The 18,595-nt window shown below is 35.4% G+C and overlaps 1 protein-coding gene across 6 annotated transcripts in view; it reads left to right on the forward strand.

The window, feature by feature from the left end:
- Positions 1–18,595, forward strand: part of RYR2 (ryanodine receptor 2) — a 342,228-nt gene that overhangs the window by 129,767 nt on the left and 193,866 nt on the right. For 5 of the 6 annotated variants that reach the window (XM_048936711.1, XM_048936713.1, XM_048936712.1 and 2 more), the window contains 3 exons: positions 8,024–8,098; positions 8,740–8,818; positions 9,948–10,060. In XM_048936711.1, coding sequence (XP_048792668.1) covers positions 8,024–8,098; positions 8,740–8,818; positions 9,948–10,060 — 267 coding nt within the window. Of the gene's footprint in view, positions 1–6,665; positions 6,810–8,023; positions 8,099–8,739; positions 8,819–9,947; positions 10,061–18,595 lie in introns of those variants that run through there. The other variant, XM_048936716.1, reaches the window with a different exon arrangement.

Consider the following 18,595-nt stretch of genomic DNA (forward strand, 5'->3'; position numbering starts at 1 on the left):
AGGAGGTAAGTGCCAACCGTATTGAAAAAGAAGTGTGGAATGCCTTTTGATCTTGTGTCACAGAGGCCTTCTTCACTAAGAGTAGGTACCAGCAGAGCTGGTCTCCTACTATCTCCTGAATTTTTGCAGTACTTACTGTTTTGTAGTGAATTCCTTGAATAAATGTAGCGTAATGAAATAGTGATTTAGAAAAAAGGTGTGAAGACTACAATATGTACTGCATAATATATGTATATAATGCCTTATTGCACTTTCTGTTATTTCATTTCAGCATGGTATATAGGCTAGAGTGAGACATGGAAAGAGGTTTTAAATGGTGTTGAATATGCCCTTCAGCACTGCTGTTACTGGAGAGAGGTGAAGGATTACATTAGCACAATGCTGTATGTCAGTGAATTGAGTCACTTGACATCTTTAAATTCTAAGTAGCTGCATGCTAGGGGTTTGATGCCAGCCTCTGGAAATGGCAGTCCAAAGAACACAGTAATTACAGAAGGGTCTCATAAGCATTTACGTATTTATAGTAGAAGAGTTCACAGCATCTATGCCTGGATGTTGTTACTTTGAAAAGAAAATCCTGTCATCTTCTTCTCTCCAAGTATTTTTAAAGAAAACAGATATTTCTATAAGCAAGAAGAATGTGGAAAACACCTTGGCTCACACTCCATAGCTTTGTTTGCAATCTTTTCTTCTTGCACCATTTTCAAGTTTTCTAGTGCTGCTGGAGATGTAATTTCCTAGCATTGCTATTGCAAGTGTGAATTGTTGCCTGACTAATCTACACTGATTCAAACTGTTCCTATACATTCTGATTTCACAACCAGTTGGGGTTTTCTAGACTCTTTGGTGAGCATGCATCCTGCAAAACTGAAATACCTGATCTAGAGCCATGCTTATCCTAAGCTTCCAGTGTAAACATAAGCAAAAGCATAGGTGTTGTCAGTGTGCAACTTAGAGTTTAGGTAAATTGAATTACTGTCCAAAACACTTTTTTCTTTCCACTGGTTCTTTAATTTCCTTAGGCAGAACTAACTAGAGTATTTCCCTTTTTTAATTGCTAAATTCTTTTAGCTATCCATAAACTGTTATTGATCACATTGATATTAAGAGAATCATAGAATCATTAATATTGGAAAAGACTGCTAAATATCATCTAGTCCAACCTTCTACTTACCACCAGTACTTCCCCACTAAACCATGCCCCTGAGTACTACATCTACATGTTTTTTAACCTCTGGTGATGTGTGTCTCAACCACCTCTTTGGACGGACTGTTCCAGTGCCTGCCCACTCTTTTGGAGAAGTTCTTCCTAATGTCCAACCTGAATCTCTCCTGCTGCAGCTTGATGCCATTCCCTCTCATCCTATCAGTGTTACCCAGGAGAAGAGGCCAATCTAAACTTTGCTGAAACCTCCTTTCAGGGAGTTGTAGAGTGCAATAAGGTTTCTCTTGAGCTTTCTCTTCTCCAGACTAAATAATCCCAATTCTCTCAGCTTGTGGTCCAGACCTTTTACCTGTTTTGTTGCCCTTCTCTGGATATGCTCCATGGCCTCAATGTTGTTCTTGTAGTGAAGGGCCCAAAACCAAAGACAGTACTTGAGGTGCAGCCTCACCAGTGCTAAGTACAGGGAGACAATAATTTCCCTGCTCCTGCTGGCTGCACTATTACTGCTACAAGCCAATTTGCTGTTGGCCTTCTTGGCCACCTAGTCTCCAGCCACTCTGCCCAAAGCCCGTTGCACTGTATGAAGGAGACTTTCTCTCTTTTCCAGTTTAGCTGTTGCCTGGTATCAGGAGGAAGGTCTTAAGCTGGTTTCAGTGTGAAAAGCGTTAGACAGCAACAGAGTTGTGGGGGAATCTCCATAAAGCACTTGCCTGTAGTGGTTTCCAGTTTTGGTCAGCTTGTAGGACTGTATCTTCACATCTGGTTTTAGGTAAATTGGTCTACAATAGATGGAAAAAATGCATACTAGTAATGGAATGAATTATTCTTATGTTCCTGTGGATGCATCATTTTGAATTTCCTCTACAGAAATGATTGGAGCATCATGTAAAGATTTGTGCGTAGATTTACATAAGCATGCTTTTATAGCATGGGACATCTTTCCTTCCTATTTCTCCTGATTCCTTTCAGTTTCTGTCTGGTTTCTATCATTTCATTGCTAATTCTGCTCTCATGGAAGTTCCGTTCTTCTGAGTGAGAACTCAAAATCTTTCAAGATCTTTCAGTACTTTTCTTTCTATCTTGGAGGTTACTAAGTGGCATCCTTTTATTTGCTTAAATATCAATCTTAAAGATATTTTATATAAACAGAGCATGTGTTCCTCACCTTGTACTCAATAGTTTTCTTTCCAGAGAACCAGTTGAGGCTACATGCTAGCACTGGTCTCCTACTTCAAAAAGTTTTATTTGGCTTTTAGTAAAAGGCGTTGATGTTAACTGTCTTACGCCTCTGAGCACAGCTAGATTCTGGTTAGGAAGAGCATACACCAGGGCCTAGCATCCTTTCACTCAGAATGCATGGTTGACAACTTTTTCAAGCCAATACTTGTTATGAGACCCTGATTTCCAATTTGATTTCTCTTGCTGATAGATCTAAACATAATTTCAGACTGTTGACTAGTCATGTGTGGTGAATATGAAAGCTCCCACATGAGACCCAAAGAATGGAATTTGAGAGACTTCCATCAGTGGTGGCTGCAGGTTTTTGCTTTTGGTTTTGTAGGCTGTAGGTATTTTTATGGTTTTGTTGGTTCTCAACCAAACCCTATAGCGTTCAAAGCAGCAAATTGAGAGATATTCTAAGCTTAATGAAATGCTTCTACTTATGCAATTAAATTAGTGCCTTGATTTAGATAGATTTTTTTTTTTTTGCTCATTCTGTAGTTTTTGCATCACAGTAAAAATATTTGTAAGATGTATATGCTACATAGCTCCATGAAACTTACAGCACTCTCTTGGTGGAGATGATAATGCTTTCACTTTCTTTTTTGTGAGAGTTTTTATGGAGTTGTAAGGTGTCCTCTGTTTGACATATTATTGTCTCCAGCATCTGCTTTTAGTGTTAGATGAACATAATCATTATAAATGATTAGCTTTTCCCCTCATTCAAACTTATCAGGCTGATGCTTAAAAATAGGTTTGCAGTACCTTTATTTAAAATTCCAAGTTGATATGTTTTAAGTCATTGTACTATTACTACATGTTGCAATTTTAAGCTGCTGTTAGCATTTTAAGTATGTGACAAGTATAAATTGAATGCAGAATTATTTTCTGGAGTTATCTTTGGAAACAAAACATTAATTTATGCTTTTCTTCAGGATTTTGCTCTATTTTAATGAAATGTAAATACCTGCTGCTTTAAAGGACAATGTTTTAATACTGTGTACGTATGTTATATTTAAGACTTTTAACTTTGTCTTGCTATATTTGCCCTGGAATATATTGGAAGATATCTGTGGAGAAAAATGGTGATCACGTTACTTCCTTTACTATACAGCTACTCTCAGTTGTAATAAAATTTCAGTGCCATGAAAATGGTTTTATAGTACTTTTAGAAACCTATTCAGAGCAATACCTGAATGGCCCTAAGCTTTATCTAGACCATTTGGTCTAACATCTCCTTTGGCTAGGTTTAGGGCAGAGGAAATAATAGGCTAAGAAACTGGTTGAATTTTACCACTGTTATTAACTATATAGATAGTTTTTTTTTTTTTTTTTTAATAAGGATTTAGTACCAATGTCTTGTAGTTTATTGTTCAATTGATTTTTAGTCTTTTTAACTTTTTTTTCTTGTTAACTCTATCAAAACTGTAGTTGCTTACAATCTGGTTTTTGTAATGCCATTTCCCTACAGCGTATACAGCTAATTCCATTCTGTTCTTACAGGTTCATTATGAAAGATCTTCCAGGCAATAAAAGCTATTACACAATTCTTAAAAACACTGTTTTACCTTGTTTGATTTTTCTGCAGAGTGTGCTTAAGTTCTTATTTTGTTATGACACATTCAGTGCTAGTAGTTCAAATTGCTTTCCTGGTTGACTAGAATTGTCTGGAAAACAGTGTATTGATGCAAGTGGAGTTCTCACGAATTATAGTTCTGAATAGTGCAAATGTTACAAAAGATTTGTCTGTGCATGCACAAAGCACTGGAATTACTTTCCTGTTTGAAGGAACGTGCTTTCTCATTTTTGTCTTTTGTTGGTATGTCCCTGAAGGTGTTTTTTTGTGGGTTTTGTTTTTTTTTTTTTAATTGTTATTTTTTACATCTTTGGGGACTTCATGGACCTGTGAAGAAAGAAACATTAGCATTGGTTTGTAGTATCATACTCTCTGACGTAATAAATCTTTTCTCTAGTAGAAATTAAGCTGTTCTCTTGAAAAGAACAAAAAGGTAATGTCCTTTAGACTAAAAATCTCTTTGACATTAGACATAGGTATTCACTTTTTGTAATTACAGAAAGTTCTCAGTACAAGTGAGAACTTGCCAGAAGCAAAAGTGGCTCCAAAATCTGAATAATCTCCTGCAGCTTTGCATGTATGGACCCATGTGTAGCAATGCAACAGTAGGTACAGTGGTGCAATTGTAACTGTGAGAACTAACTTCACTGAAATGCCTGTTTTAATTTGCCAGGTGAGAATATCTATACATATGACTGTGTACAAAACCATTGTGCTCTAATTATCAAATTAGTGGAGGATAAAATTCCAAAAAGAGCATTCATATGATTGATATTTCTGAGTGGCGTAGATTGTAAAATGTCAGTGGATTCAGCCCTTGATCCCAAATGTATTTTTCTACATCCTGCTTTTATTCAGGGAATGTCCAACTTAGAAATGACTCTGAATGTTATGAATTAAAAGCATAACGCAAATCCAAGTCATGGTAGATAATGTGGAATATTTACTTGTAGTAATATGTGCAGGATAACTTTGGAGTTGTTTAATAGACATGAAAGTCATCCATGGTTGCAGGTGAAAATCATTTTAATGAATGTTTGAAATACTTGAAAACTTTTTACGTAAAGAAAACTTGTAGGACAAAATATTGTTCTAAATATCATTCATTTGCTTCCAGCAAGTCTTATTTTCAATGTGTTCTGAAATTTCAAATTTTGAATGCTACTAGAAATTTTCTAAAACTTTGGTGCACTTCATAGGGTTATAGAATATCTAAAGTTGAAAGGGGCCAAAAGGGATAATTGATTCCAACTTTTTGCTTCATTAAACATTTGCTTTGTTATGGAATTTTGGATCTTTGCAATAGAAGTCCAATCATTAAATTGCATTTTGGTTTTCAATTTAGTTTCATTTGTTTAATTAAATTTTATTTTATGTTTACAGTTTACAAAGTTATAGAAAATTCAGTTCTCTACAACATTATAGGTAGGAATGGATTCTTTTGAAAATCGAAGACACTCTCAATTGACAATTATGGCCCAATAACTACTTACTACAGACTTTCTGGCATAAAAATGAGTGCTAAATATTAAGTAGATACAAAATGAGCTTTTAAGATAGAAAATTGACTGTAACCTTGTAATCTTCAAAATGAAAGACATTTTCATAGTCCCAGTTTGCTCTTACATTCTGTCCTGTATTTTTCTGTTTCAATTTTTCATTCTCCTGTCTATGTGGCTTGATTATAATTGCCTCTCAAATTTGATGTGGAAGATACTGCAGCTCTTTGTTTTCTGGCTAAGAAATAGGAACAGCAAACTCCTTTGTATTTTTTTAATTGGTTAAATAATTTTGTTTAGGTAACTTTTTTCAAGAGAACTAAAATAATATTTAAAAACAAACAAAAAACCCCCAAACACTCCCCCTATTAACTGGCATTGTTTGAGCCAGTCTTTCTTCTGATTGTGTAGAAAGGGAGTGTTTAGCAAAACAGTTGTTAACAGGTAAATCGGTATGCCCCAAATAAGGGCAAGTTAACACAGCTGTGATATTTCCTATATTCTTCTCGGATTTTGTACAACTGGCAGCAAAATCTATATATATTTTGTAAAATTTATGGCTAATAGCGTAGAACAATTTAGACAGAAATGTTACTGAAATTTCAGGATATTGTCCACATTAGTGATTTTATTGGTTGGATTGCTATGCTTGCTGTTGGTAAAGCATCTGGGTAAATCTGAAGACAGTGATTTCAGAGTGGTTTTTCTTCTATTTCCTCATGTGGATATGTAGCAGATTCTCAGTTTCTTCTTTGGTATTATGTTCCTGACATTATCAAATGTCTCTGTCCTTCCTTGTAGAAAAAGCAGCAGTAGTAATGGTGGTTCAGAGCTAAATCTTCATGTCTTACTGTCAAGACTGTGTCCATGACAAAGACTGTGACTTATATTTCTTCTTAATAAAAATCATGTCAGTCACTCTTTTGGAGAGATTGCTGGAAGTGTCTCCTTGCATTTTAACTGACATTGCAGTTTGTTCAAACTCAAAGTATACTTTGTGTCCATCAGGATACTCTCTTCTCATTAAAGATAAAAAGCCATAAATTATTGGCAACTGCTTTCTCTTTTTTTTTTTTTTTTTTTTTTTTTTTTAACTACTAGGTTTTTCACAACCCATATATATAGATCAATAAATAACCAAATAACTCAAAGATCAAGAAATATTATGTTAATGGATAAAAGTTAAGGAAAGATAATGAGTAAACGAAGAAAAGAAATCATGGGTTGTCAGCAGAGCCCTTCAGTGAGATTGATCTTCAGCACTGAAATGAAGATGCCATACAGATTGCATAGTATGTCTCTATCCAGTTCATTCTGTGATGCATTTGATGCTTCATTCAAACACAAGGTTAGCCTGCTATGGTACAAGAAAGGGTATAAATACTTCATGAAATGAGCTAAATTAGGTGTTTTATGTGAAAGAATATTCCTTGCAACAAGAAATAGTTATCTCTGGTTGAAGAGCATGATGTGCATAATGTTGTGTGTAGTGATCAGATAAGTGTGGATTTAAGCTCTTAAGTGTGTTGTCAGCCAGTTTCTACTCCTGATTGGTGTCAGTCAGATGTATCTCAGGTTAAGGAATTTGTTGATCTTCAGCAAAAGCTGGAAGGTTGCTTGTGCTTTAATGAGATTATTTGTTCTTTTGAGTGTTTAACCTGATTGTAGATAAATAGAAACTGTAATAAATGCATTGGGGGCAGGGGGAGGGGTGTGTGAAGAAAAGCAAAAAACCAAAGTAGTTTCTTGAGATAACTTTTATTACCATAATTTATTTCAGAAAAGATTTATACTGCGCTTTTCAAGTGGAACATTTCTTTAGACGTAATTTCTGAATTTTCTGAACTCCTCAAATTCTCTTGAGTTGTCTTGGATGTCTTTTAGCAGTTTTCTGGCCTAGCAGATAAAGAATTCTATCTAATAGTATTTAAATGCTGAATCAAAATGTTGAAGCAACCTTGAAAATGTGGTTGATAAATAATTAGTATTTTCTAGTGAAGCCTGGGGCAATACACAAGCTCTCTCCTTTGGGAGATCTCTTCTATATAAAAATTAGGAAATAATGAGAGATTTAAGGATATACAACAGTGTAGAGGGTAGTACAACGTACAACAGAGCTGCAATTCTCTGGGGAGCCTTCTACTTTCAGCCCAGGCAAGAAGGATTCAAATTTTATTCAATATGTTTTATACCTGACTTGTGCCTGGGCACCAAATACAACATTTTCCATCGTTAGTAAGTTGAGGATCTCTAAGTGGAAAAAGTCAAGAGCTTTTAGGTATGCTTATCCAGATTCTACCCAGGATCTGTCCCAAGAACTTTATATGTTCTGACTAAAGCTCACTATATTCATAGGCAATTAAAACTAAGGTGAGAACATTTAAAAAGCTACATTGTTGACCTAAGATTTAAAAGGATTTTTTTCAAGAAATATAGTTCTCTGTGACAAGAGCGAATATAAATTGTCCAGAGATTGATTTTTTTTTTTTAATAAATATTTTTATTTATTTTGCAAAAGGCCCGAGTTATTTCCAACATATAAGTGTATTATTTCTTTTTCAGTCTGCACAGGGTGGTGGTCATCGAACGCTTCTCTATGGACATGCAATCCTGCTGCGCCATTCCTACAGTGGTATGGTATGTAACAGAATTTGATAGTAGCAGTGATTTGTTTGCTGTATGAAAGCAATATTTGACTGTACCTAGACTGGTGCCATTTATTCAAATTGGGAGCACTATTCACCTCAAAGAGGCTTTTTACCCTTGCAGATATGAAGTCTGGTTTCATACTGTTGAGTTCTCTGCTCATCATTTATGCTAAATTGATAGTTTTCCGTTGCTTTTCCCTTGGATGTTACATATTGCATAAGCTGTGACTGAATCAGAAGCTAGCTGACAGTCTATTGGAAATAGAGTGGGAAAAGAAATTCCTTCATGCATGTATTTTGCCTTACTTTTTAGTTCCCTGAAGAATTAGACAGGTTCAGAACTGCTTATATATGGATGAGTCTTCGTGGAACTGAACTTTGACATAACCAGCTCCAATTTCCACTCTCGGTATTCCTATCTCAGTGGGAAGATAACCTGGGTAAAGTCTGAGAGCTTATTTTAGTACATATACTTTTGATCAAGTCTCCTTGAGAGCCTTTCAGATTTGCAAGCATTTATTTATGTTCTTGACAATAACTAGTTGGGATAATTTAAGAATTGCTGTTGTGTTAGCAGATTTTTGTCAGAGCTTGAGGCACAACAAATGATGTGTGCTTTTTTTCTGTTAGTATCTGTGCTGCCTCTCAACATCTCGATCTTCAATGGATAAGCTGGCATTTGATGTAGGATTGCAAGAGGACACCACAGGTAAACAATAGTTTTTTAAACTATATAATGAGAAATACTTTCAATCTAAAAATCAGAATAGAGACCTATACAAACATATAGGGAGCATAAAAATTAAGACTATTTTAAGAACTAAAGAAGCAGAAGTTAATATTCTTGTCTTTAACACATTCAATATCTACATTTTCTAGTAGATTTTGTAACTTATTTTCTATGAAATAGAAGCATGTCTATTGATATTTACGTTTGAATTTATAACAGAGAATGTAAGTAAAGGAAAATTTTCAAGTTGCTGTGACTGTAGGACCCTTCTGCTGAGGTTTTTTTGTTTTTGAACTTGAGTTATTTTTAGTGAAGATTCTATTAATGTTTAAGAACTTTCAGCGATATGGATTTATTTGTATTTTTGAGAGCAATAGAGCTGCTTATGCTGCCATCATTTTGGTGGAGATGCTTAATTAGAAATTAAGAAGTTTGCTCACTTTTTAAAGCATTGCTGTTGCTAAGATTAATAACAATAAAAACAATTAGGTGAATCCAAAGTGAAATAGCTTCTTCTAAGATGTGCACTTTCCTTGCAAGAAGTGTATCTGAAGACAAGGTTTATCATGAAAACAAAATTTGTGACTTCAAAATATTCTGGGGAATTACCAAGTGTCAGTAAAAATGGATGAGCATAATTAACTTTGTACTTTTATTTTAAACATTTAGATGTTTTTTTTGTGCATGTTGTTTTCCTTTTTTTTTTTTTTTTTTTTTCTTCTCCTCATAGTTGTCATAATTCATGGTGAAATATCTTCGAAATATTTTTCCCAGAACATAGGACACCAAGAAAGTGACAGGGAAATTCTTTAGCAAGGGTAGCCTGGACTGGGTTGCAAAGAAAACACAGAGAACCTCCTTCTTGCCCAACTCCGCAATGTCTGTTCCAGAGGTCTTGTTGTCTGCATGGTTGTATTTTTTACCTTTGAGTTTCAGGCAGATTGGTGGTACAGGAATGATGCTAATTATTGAAAACACATGGACATTTGTTTTATACAGCTGAAAACTGGGTCAAAACGTTTGGTCTGAGGTAATTGTAAATGTAATAGCAATACCCTTGCACTTTCTTCCCAATTTCTTTCTCTCTTGTTACTCAACAATGATACAGGTGAGGCATGCTGGTGGACTATTCATCCTGCTTCTAAGCAGCGATCAGAAGGAGAAAAAGTGCGTGTTGGAGATGACCTTATTTTAGTCAGTGTCTCTTCTGAAAGATACTTGGTAAGTAGTGTAAGAATCTGAATGGTGCCTTCTCTATAGAAGAACAGTTAATAAAGGTATTGCACTAAAATTTTATTTACATTTTAATCTCCACAAAAATATAGTATGGTTTTTAAACTGGCTTTTGATGTTGTAAAAAAAAAAAAAATGCACTGAATATCTGCAGTGAAACATTAATATGTAAATTATTTGATTTGTTTTTGTTTAAGTAATGGATAGAAGTTGAAATTTTTTTTCTATTGAAGGAAAGAAGAAAACTTAAAATAATCTTCTGAGTTACATAATTGAGATATCAATAGTCCCTATTAAAGTTCTGAAGTTCACAGCACTTTCATATGAATTAAAACTCTATACTAAATTTACAAAATGTTTGAAATGGTTTTGAAGAGGTCTGAAGAGGCTCCTAGGATTATGAATATAATGCTACTGAGATACCATAATTAAAATACTTAAATTGTTACTTGAATGAATACTTAATTAAATATAATTAAAGTATTTTAAAACTTTGAGTTAGCTGCCTTTTATCATTGATTTTAATAACTTTCTTCCTTATCAAAGTATCTCTTTGGCACTTTAAGACAATTTATTGTTTTGTATTTTTAGGATTGTAAGCACTTGAGCTATTTTATCTTAAAACAAAACAAAAAACCCAACAACAAAAAACAAACCAACTAACCCCAATAACAACTATGAAAAAGATCTAAAAGTAAGAATGTCAGTCTGCTGGAATTTTCTGTAAAAATCAGCCGCAGAGATTTGGTAAACGTAGTTACAAATGAAAAAGGAACTTTTAAGAGGGCTCATTTTTTTTAGCACTGTCAAGACGACTGTTACTGTTTACTCTGTCTGTAACATTCATATTTATTCCATAGTCTTTACTTCGTTTTTATGTTACGAAGTATTTCATAATTGCTATGGTATTTAGAAAAAGAAGTGAAGAATTTAATGAAATGTAAAGTAATGTGTTTTTTGTCTTTTTGATAAAATTAATCATGTTCTCCCTTTTCCTGAGAAAGCATAGAAAACTGAGGATAAAATTATAATATAACTTCAACTCCTAAATAAATCATAGTAACTTATGTAGTGAGTTATCTTTGTAAGTGGAAATTGTGACAACTTTCTGTTCATCTTTATATTTTAAAAATATTTTTAATTACTTTTAGGGTAATTATAATTAGATTCAGTGGAAAAGCAATTTACTCTGGACAAAACTAATGAGAAAGTTAATTTCTGAAAAAGTTTTATTGAAGGATACTGAATTATTTTGAAATATCTCAAATTGCTCAATTCACTTCCTGGAGTTAAACTTCACTCCAAATCACTTCCCTATGTAGAGATATGCCTGAACTTATACTCTCTAGCCTTTAATTAATAAACCACATCAGCCTTATCAAACTTCGCTCCAAATCACTTCCCTATGTAGAGATATGCCTGAATTTATACTCTCTAGCCTTTAATTAATAAACCAGCTCAGCATCATCATGTCATTAGTTAGAGTATGGGTTGTAGCTGTTACTGCTCAAGGCTGTCACATGTTCATTTACCCATAGAGACCTGATGCTGGTGATGTTTGTTGACTGCAGAGACTGGTTTTCTTCAATACAATGAATTTTCACAACTACCATGGTGTTAATATACTGCATCTTCTATGTAAAATATCAACATACTCAAATTATTTTCACTATCTAAATCCATTTTCTTCATATTTTAATCTGTGTATTGTAGTTTTAAAAAGATGCATAGCTAAATTTTAATGAATAATTATTAAAAAAATTTCAATTACTCAGTTTTGATTTAGTAGTAAGGAGGGACTGAGCAAAATTAAATTTGCTTTTCTGCTCACTCCCTTGTTTTTATAAATACATGTGTTTCCAAACTAAATTAAGAGCTGATGAACTATAAACCTTTGCTGTCATCAGAATATTTGTGTTTTTACTACCTACTTAGTAATTATATTAGCAGTAGACAATTCTGAAGACTGAAGTATCCAGTTTCCAGTGAGTGAATACTTTTCATGGAAGTTGTCTCTTAAGCTATTAGACTTAATCATTGGGCTGCAGCTTTACAGATCTCAAGTTCAGAAATTGTGAGCTCAAAGATATTGTCTGAATGGCGTGTCGTGGTTTCTTCCAGAGCTCACATCGTCTTCGTAGTCAGTTTTATTTTTAAATTTTGTTTTCTTTTGTTTTATTATTTTCCCCAGCTACATTAGATTGCTCCAGTGCTATTTTGTAAAAATCTTGCTTAACCAGTGTAACTTCATTGGAACACCTGAAAATGAGTAACGGCATTTTTGGCACATACTTTAGAAAAATGTAACCCCTTCCAATAAAGTCACATTTAATCTTTCCCAGAATTGTAAAGATAACACACTGGCATTAAATATATACATCAAGTTCTTATTTTCTACAATGTACAGTTGAAATATCGTAATAATGTATGGAACCTAAAAGTAGTCTCTTACGAAGTAAACACAGTATTTTCATTTGAAGTGTGGTGGAGTTGAATAGCTCCTATTTTCTGTGACACTTAAAGGAATGTAGTAACAAATACCTTTTACATTTGCTAAGGCTGTGGATAGATGAAGTTGTTTTTATAAATCCAACTTGACATTGAGACCAAGTAGTTTTGATTGAATCCAATTAAGGAATATATATATATTTTTTCTGATGGTGAGGAGATCCTCAGATAGATCTTCTGATAGAGTGTGAAGTTTGGCAGGTTTCTGAGGGTAAGGTTTATGTATGTTGTGTACTTAGTTGGAAGCTGAGGAAAAGGAAAGTCTTATATCAAACCTTCTATGTCATAGTGTTGCAAGGAATGCAGTTGTAATATCACCATTGTATATTACAATTATTCCTCTCTGTTTCTAAGCAGTTAGCTACCTCCTGAATTAAAATAAGCCAATAAACAATCTTGAGGGAAAGACTTGCATGTCATAACAACAGATGAATAGAATTTGTTCACAGGCCATGACAATTGCCTTTTTCAAAATGTAACCAGAATGTAGTTTCATTTGTATAACGTAGAGTGAGCAGGAGGAATACATAATCCCAAATAGTAAAGAGCAAAGAGATGATTTGCAATCGATAGTGCTACCATTGAAATTTAAGCCAAGTTCTTTTATTTCATTTCTTGAGAAAGTACAGGCCCAGGAACTGGTGTAATATTTCCAGCAGGTTTTCCTTTCTTGGGTATATTAGCATGCAATGCTGCACTGAGTTTTGCCTGTGCCTATTTGTAATTACACATCACGGTAGCTTTCAAAATTACCGATTTTGAGTAGTTTAGAAATGAAGTTAATTTTATTTTCAGTCAAATTCGTGAAATCTCTGGAAAACAATAGTTCAGGTCTTTTAAACATTGAAGAAAAGTTCCTCAGATGTGAAATTCAAATACAAAGTGCATGATAAAAATGAAAATTAGTAGCAATAAGGTCAGTGATATTCAGGCTGAGAAGTCAGGAAAGCAGGAAACAGAATTAATCTTTGAATTCACAGTGCAGAGGTTTCCAAAGGAGGCGGAAACTCCTACACTGGAGTATATGTGTAGTTGGTGACCTGACTAATGCTGATCTGCAGCTACACTATGCAAATATGCATTATATGAAAAGGCTTTGAAGTTTATCATTCTTTAACTTAAATGATTTTATTTTAAAACATTGTAAACTAATGTCTTATTTCCTTTGAAGTGAAACCTTTTCATCAAGTATATTTCTTCAGTCAAGTGATGACACTGATTACATTGTTCTCATTCAAAAATAATATTTTCTAAATAGAAACACATTACTTGAAAGGCGGACTTGATACCAGTCATCTGTTTATGAACAATGGGGAAGTTTCCTGCATGCTGGAAAGGCACTCCTTCCTCATTCACTTGTAGGGATATATTGTTCATTTCAGCTCTTAGTTTAAATTCTTTTATCTATTATCAGACATTCTGGACAGGTCCATCTAACTAATAAATATCTGAACCATTTATCGATGCAATGGGACTAGTTAACGCAGCAGTGTGTGATTCCTCCACACTTGCCCAAGTAATTTCATTTTTTTTTTCCCTGATGAGTATGAAGCACAGTAGGTGGACTTTGTTTTGTTATTTGTGAGAGGACAATTCAATTCAATTTATAGTTATAAACAGGAAAATAGGGATTTTTAAAACTCATTTGAATTGGCATAAGCAAACCTGAAATGAGGGGAATACAGGCAACATGAAGCTGCTTTGTTATGCTGATCACAATGCAGTTCCCACAAAGTCTTCATAGCATTTGAAATGTTACTGTGGAGGCTGGTAGATCTTGCCCATTATTAAGGCTGTCAAGCTGTTCTGCCTTATGAAATGCTACTGCCAAGTGCTGATAATCATGTGCTCAAAATGTCAAAATTCACTGAATAAAAACAGTAGCATCTATTTCTTCTTCTTCTTTTTTTTTTTTTTTTTTTCCAAAACTAATCTGAGATTTTTTATTTTTTGGTTCATCCAGAAGTGGTCAGAAGACACTAAGGCTTGAAGACTGGGATGAAAAATATGATTCCCCTCATTAAGAAAATTCATCAAATTTTCTTGAAAGCTTTGAGCATCTCATGCTTTACAACCAAACTATAAAATTAGAAAAGGTCATCTTGATATAGCACATGTGTTTTTTGTTGACTAGGAAGGAAAAAAAAAAAAGAAAACCACATCCCACTGCACCTAAATATAAGAAAAAAGTGTTCTGAAATAATGCAGTTTCTTCTTTTAGTAGGTAAAGGTCTAGTGATTTTTTTCCTGTTCTGCACCAGCTAGACTTCTCATCTCCTTTGTGATGAAGTTTTGAAACTCCCTCTCCAGTGATTGATTAAATGCACCTCTACCCTGTTGAAACCAGCTGTTCCTTGTGTCAGTTGGGAAGGTGTGGATGAGGTTAGACACTGTATTGACACCTGAGAACGGTGCATCATGTGCTGCCAGAGATCTGCTGCCTGTAGATAAGTGTGGAAAGCGTAACTATGAAAAAGTAGAAAGTTCAAAATCCAGGTGATCTAGTAGGAACCTGAGTCTGAAGTGGTAAAGAGGGAAACTGAGAGGAACTTGGTGACTAGTTGAAGGGATCTTAGAATCATGGAATGCCTTATGTTGAAAGAGAATTTGAAGTCATCTGCTTCCAAGTTCCTGCTATGGTAGAGTTTCCAACCACTAGATCAGGCTGCTCAGGTCCCCATCCAACCTGGCCTTGAAAGCCTCCAAGGATGGGGCATCCATAGCTTCTCTGGGCAACCTGTTGCAGTGCCTCACCACTCTGAGTAAGACAGTGGACTGGGATTTGGAATGAAGAGTGGCATGAGAAATGTTCAAAGAAGGAGTGGTGTGGCTGAGAAATCCCAATCTGCTGCACAGAGATGCAAACAGGAATGTCCGGGGCTGAGAGATGAGAAAAAAATCGAGAAGGAGGAATTGTGGTGAGTTTGTGATGCATAGGAAGAAAGAGGCCAAGCAAGAAAAATGCCAGAAGGCTAGCTAGGCTGAACTTGGTTGAGAACCTGGTTTGGCTAGGTGAGATACAGAGTATTAGGATAGTGCTGACAGCTTACTCCTCCTGGTGATTTTCTGTTAGTTTAGGTGATATGTGCCTAAAAAGTTGTTTTAAAAGCTTATTCTCTACATCTCATTCATGTGGGTGTTAGTGTAATGCCACCTACTATAACTGTGGCGGTTTCTTTTTACTTAAAAAAAAAAAAAAAAAAAAAAAAGTTGGAAAATATACAAAGTACAGCATAAAAATACTTTTCTTACACTTTCAAAAAATTGTAGGTGTTAGAAAATGTAAAAATACCCAGGACTAATATGTGTTATGAAATCACTCAAATGTACAGTCACAGTAGCTTTGTATGGAACACTATCTCACTGCTAATAATAGAAGTTTAAAGGCTGTGTCAGTACTTGGAAGCAGAGAAGCTATAGAACAAAAGACTTTGAAGATTAAATATCAAGCTGAGAATTGAAGTTGGAAATGAGCATTATGATGCTTAACTGATTGTTTTCCTGGAGGGTTAGATTCTCCGTCAGACTTTGCTTTGGAATTTGCTGAGCAGATAGTCTTTTATAGCAGTCTTGTTTTCAAATGGAACTGAGTCTGGTTTATCTTACAAGCTGGATTCCTGAGTCATGGCTCTGAGGTCTTGTTCTTCTGCCTGAGGTTGAGGTGCCAGAGTTTCTCAGTCACAATGTCTGTCAGAGATGAGAATGAAAACTGTGCCTTAAGCATTAGGGCTTAATATACTGTTAATAAACTGTTTTTGCAGTCTCAAATTGGGGTACTCTAGGTTAATGAAACTTTCTTAGTGTAAGCTATGTGTATCTACTCCTCATTGGGAAATGGTGCTATCATGCTACTCCTTTGAGGTTTTGAGAAAATGATTTCATTAGTATTTGTTTTGTTTTTGAAGTGCTGTAATTTATTGTAGCAAGAGAAATGCCTGTGAGGAAATTAATAATTCTCTAGACTTTAAAAAATTGACTATGCTGAATAAAGTGTGCAGCTACAGACTGAAGATTGAGGAGGAAACAAAATGCTAAACATCTATTCATGAAATGAGTCCCTTTATCCTGTATTCCTCATTAATTCTGTGAGACAGCAGTTCCTTGGAAAAAATCGCATGGGATCATGTCATTCTGTTTCTATAGACTAATTTGATATTTCCTAATTTTTGATGTTTGTTTCTGCAAAATTAGTAATATTTAGTTAATGAAAGCACTTGTCTCTAATCATAATACATGATAATAATTTGGAATGGTAGTAGCAGATGTACCTTAGTGGTCAATGACTCAATGTCTGGATGGAGATCTATAGCAAGTGGTGTCTGAGAGATCAGTACTGGGATCAGTGGACTTCAGCATTTCCTCAGTGACATCACTGGTGGGATCAAGTGCATTCTCAGCAAGTTTGTGAATGACAACAAAATGTGTGGTGTGTTCAATAAATCTGGAGGACAGGTTACCATCCAGAGAGACGTAGACAAGCTTGAGCAGCAGGTCTGGGTGAAGACCCATGTGAGGTTCACCTGGACTGTGACAGCCCCAACTATCAATACAAGCTGGACGATTGAGCACAACTGTAATGAAATGGTCATAGAATCATGGGGGTACGGGTGGATGGCAAGTTGGCCATGAGCCAACAATGTGCCCTTGCAACCCAGAAAACCAACTGTATTCTGGACTGAATCAAAAGAGGCATGGTCAGCTGTTTGAGAGAGGTCATCATTCAGGCTGGACATTTGGAAGTATTACTTTTCAGAGAGGGTGGTCAGGCACTGGAATGGACTGCCCAGGGAGGTGGTGGAGTCACCGACCCTGGGGGTGTTCAAGGAAAGGCTGGATGTTGTGTTGAGGGACATGGTTTAGTGGGAGCTATTGGTAATAGGTGAACGGTTGGACTGGATTATCTTTTAGGTCTTTTCCAACCTTGGTGATTCTATGATTCTATGATCATGTCCCTGTGCTGTGCACTGGTGAGACCTCACATGGAGTACTGCATCTGGGTGTGAAGTCCTCAGTACAGGAGAGATGTGGACCTGTTGGATAGTTTCCAGATGGGGGCCTCAAAAATGATCCAAGAGGCGGAACACCTCTTCTCTAGGACAGGCTGAGAGAGCTGAGGGAAATCAACATTTTACATGAGTAGATACTGATAGGACAAGGAGGAATGGTTTGAAACTAAAGAAGGGAGACTTAGATGTCAGGAGAAAGTATTTTGCTGAGAGAGTGGTGAGGTGCTGGAACAGGTTGCCCAGAGAGGTTGTGGATGCACCATCCCTGGAGGTGTTTAAATCCAGGTTGGATGGGGCCCTGGACAATTTGATCTAGTACTTGATCTAATGGCTTGGAATCTAATGGGTTGGGATCTAATAGGTTGGAACTTAGTGATCTTTGGGATCTAATGGGTTGGAACTTGGTGATCTTTGGGATCCTTTCAAACCCGTGGCAGTACATCATTCTGTGAGTCTATTGTTTTAGTGGTTACAGCTCATAAGGCGCGCTAATATAAAGAAGGAAAATGCAGATGCCCCTATCTGTTTTCTCTGGAGTCTTTCTGCTTTCCTGCCATGCATCTCAATTTGCCTGCTGCCAGTCATGTATTAGTGCATTAGAGAATATGTGGTGCTTGATTTGTAATGAAAGTTTCTGTGCATCTGTGGGCTTCAGTTATTACTCTCTCAGTGCTGACATTATCTTTATGCTGTGTGGGGAAGCTGAAAAGGGTTGGTAGAGTGCTGGCTATTCTCCCCTTATCAGTTGAAAAGTTCTCCTTGTTTGCAGATTTACCATCCAGCTGTTAAAGACACTTTAGAGTAAGGTAAAGAAAACAGGATATTTTTAGAACTTAAAATTGATATGGAATTTCCTGGGCTTTTTCTGCTTTAGGACAAAATCTGGATTTCCATTTCTTTTCTACAGTGTAACTTCGTTTATATTTCTTTAAGCTGTTTAAATCTATAAATAGATGTTTCAGCACATATAAATGTCTTGCCACTTTGAAACATAAACACTAAAAACTAA

This window comes from Lagopus muta, chromosome 2, assembly GCF_023343835.1.
Source record: "Lagopus muta isolate bLagMut1 chromosome 2, bLagMut1 primary, whole genome shotgun sequence".
NCBI classification, from domain to species: Eukaryota; Metazoa; Chordata; class Aves; order Galliformes; family Phasianidae; genus Lagopus; species Lagopus muta.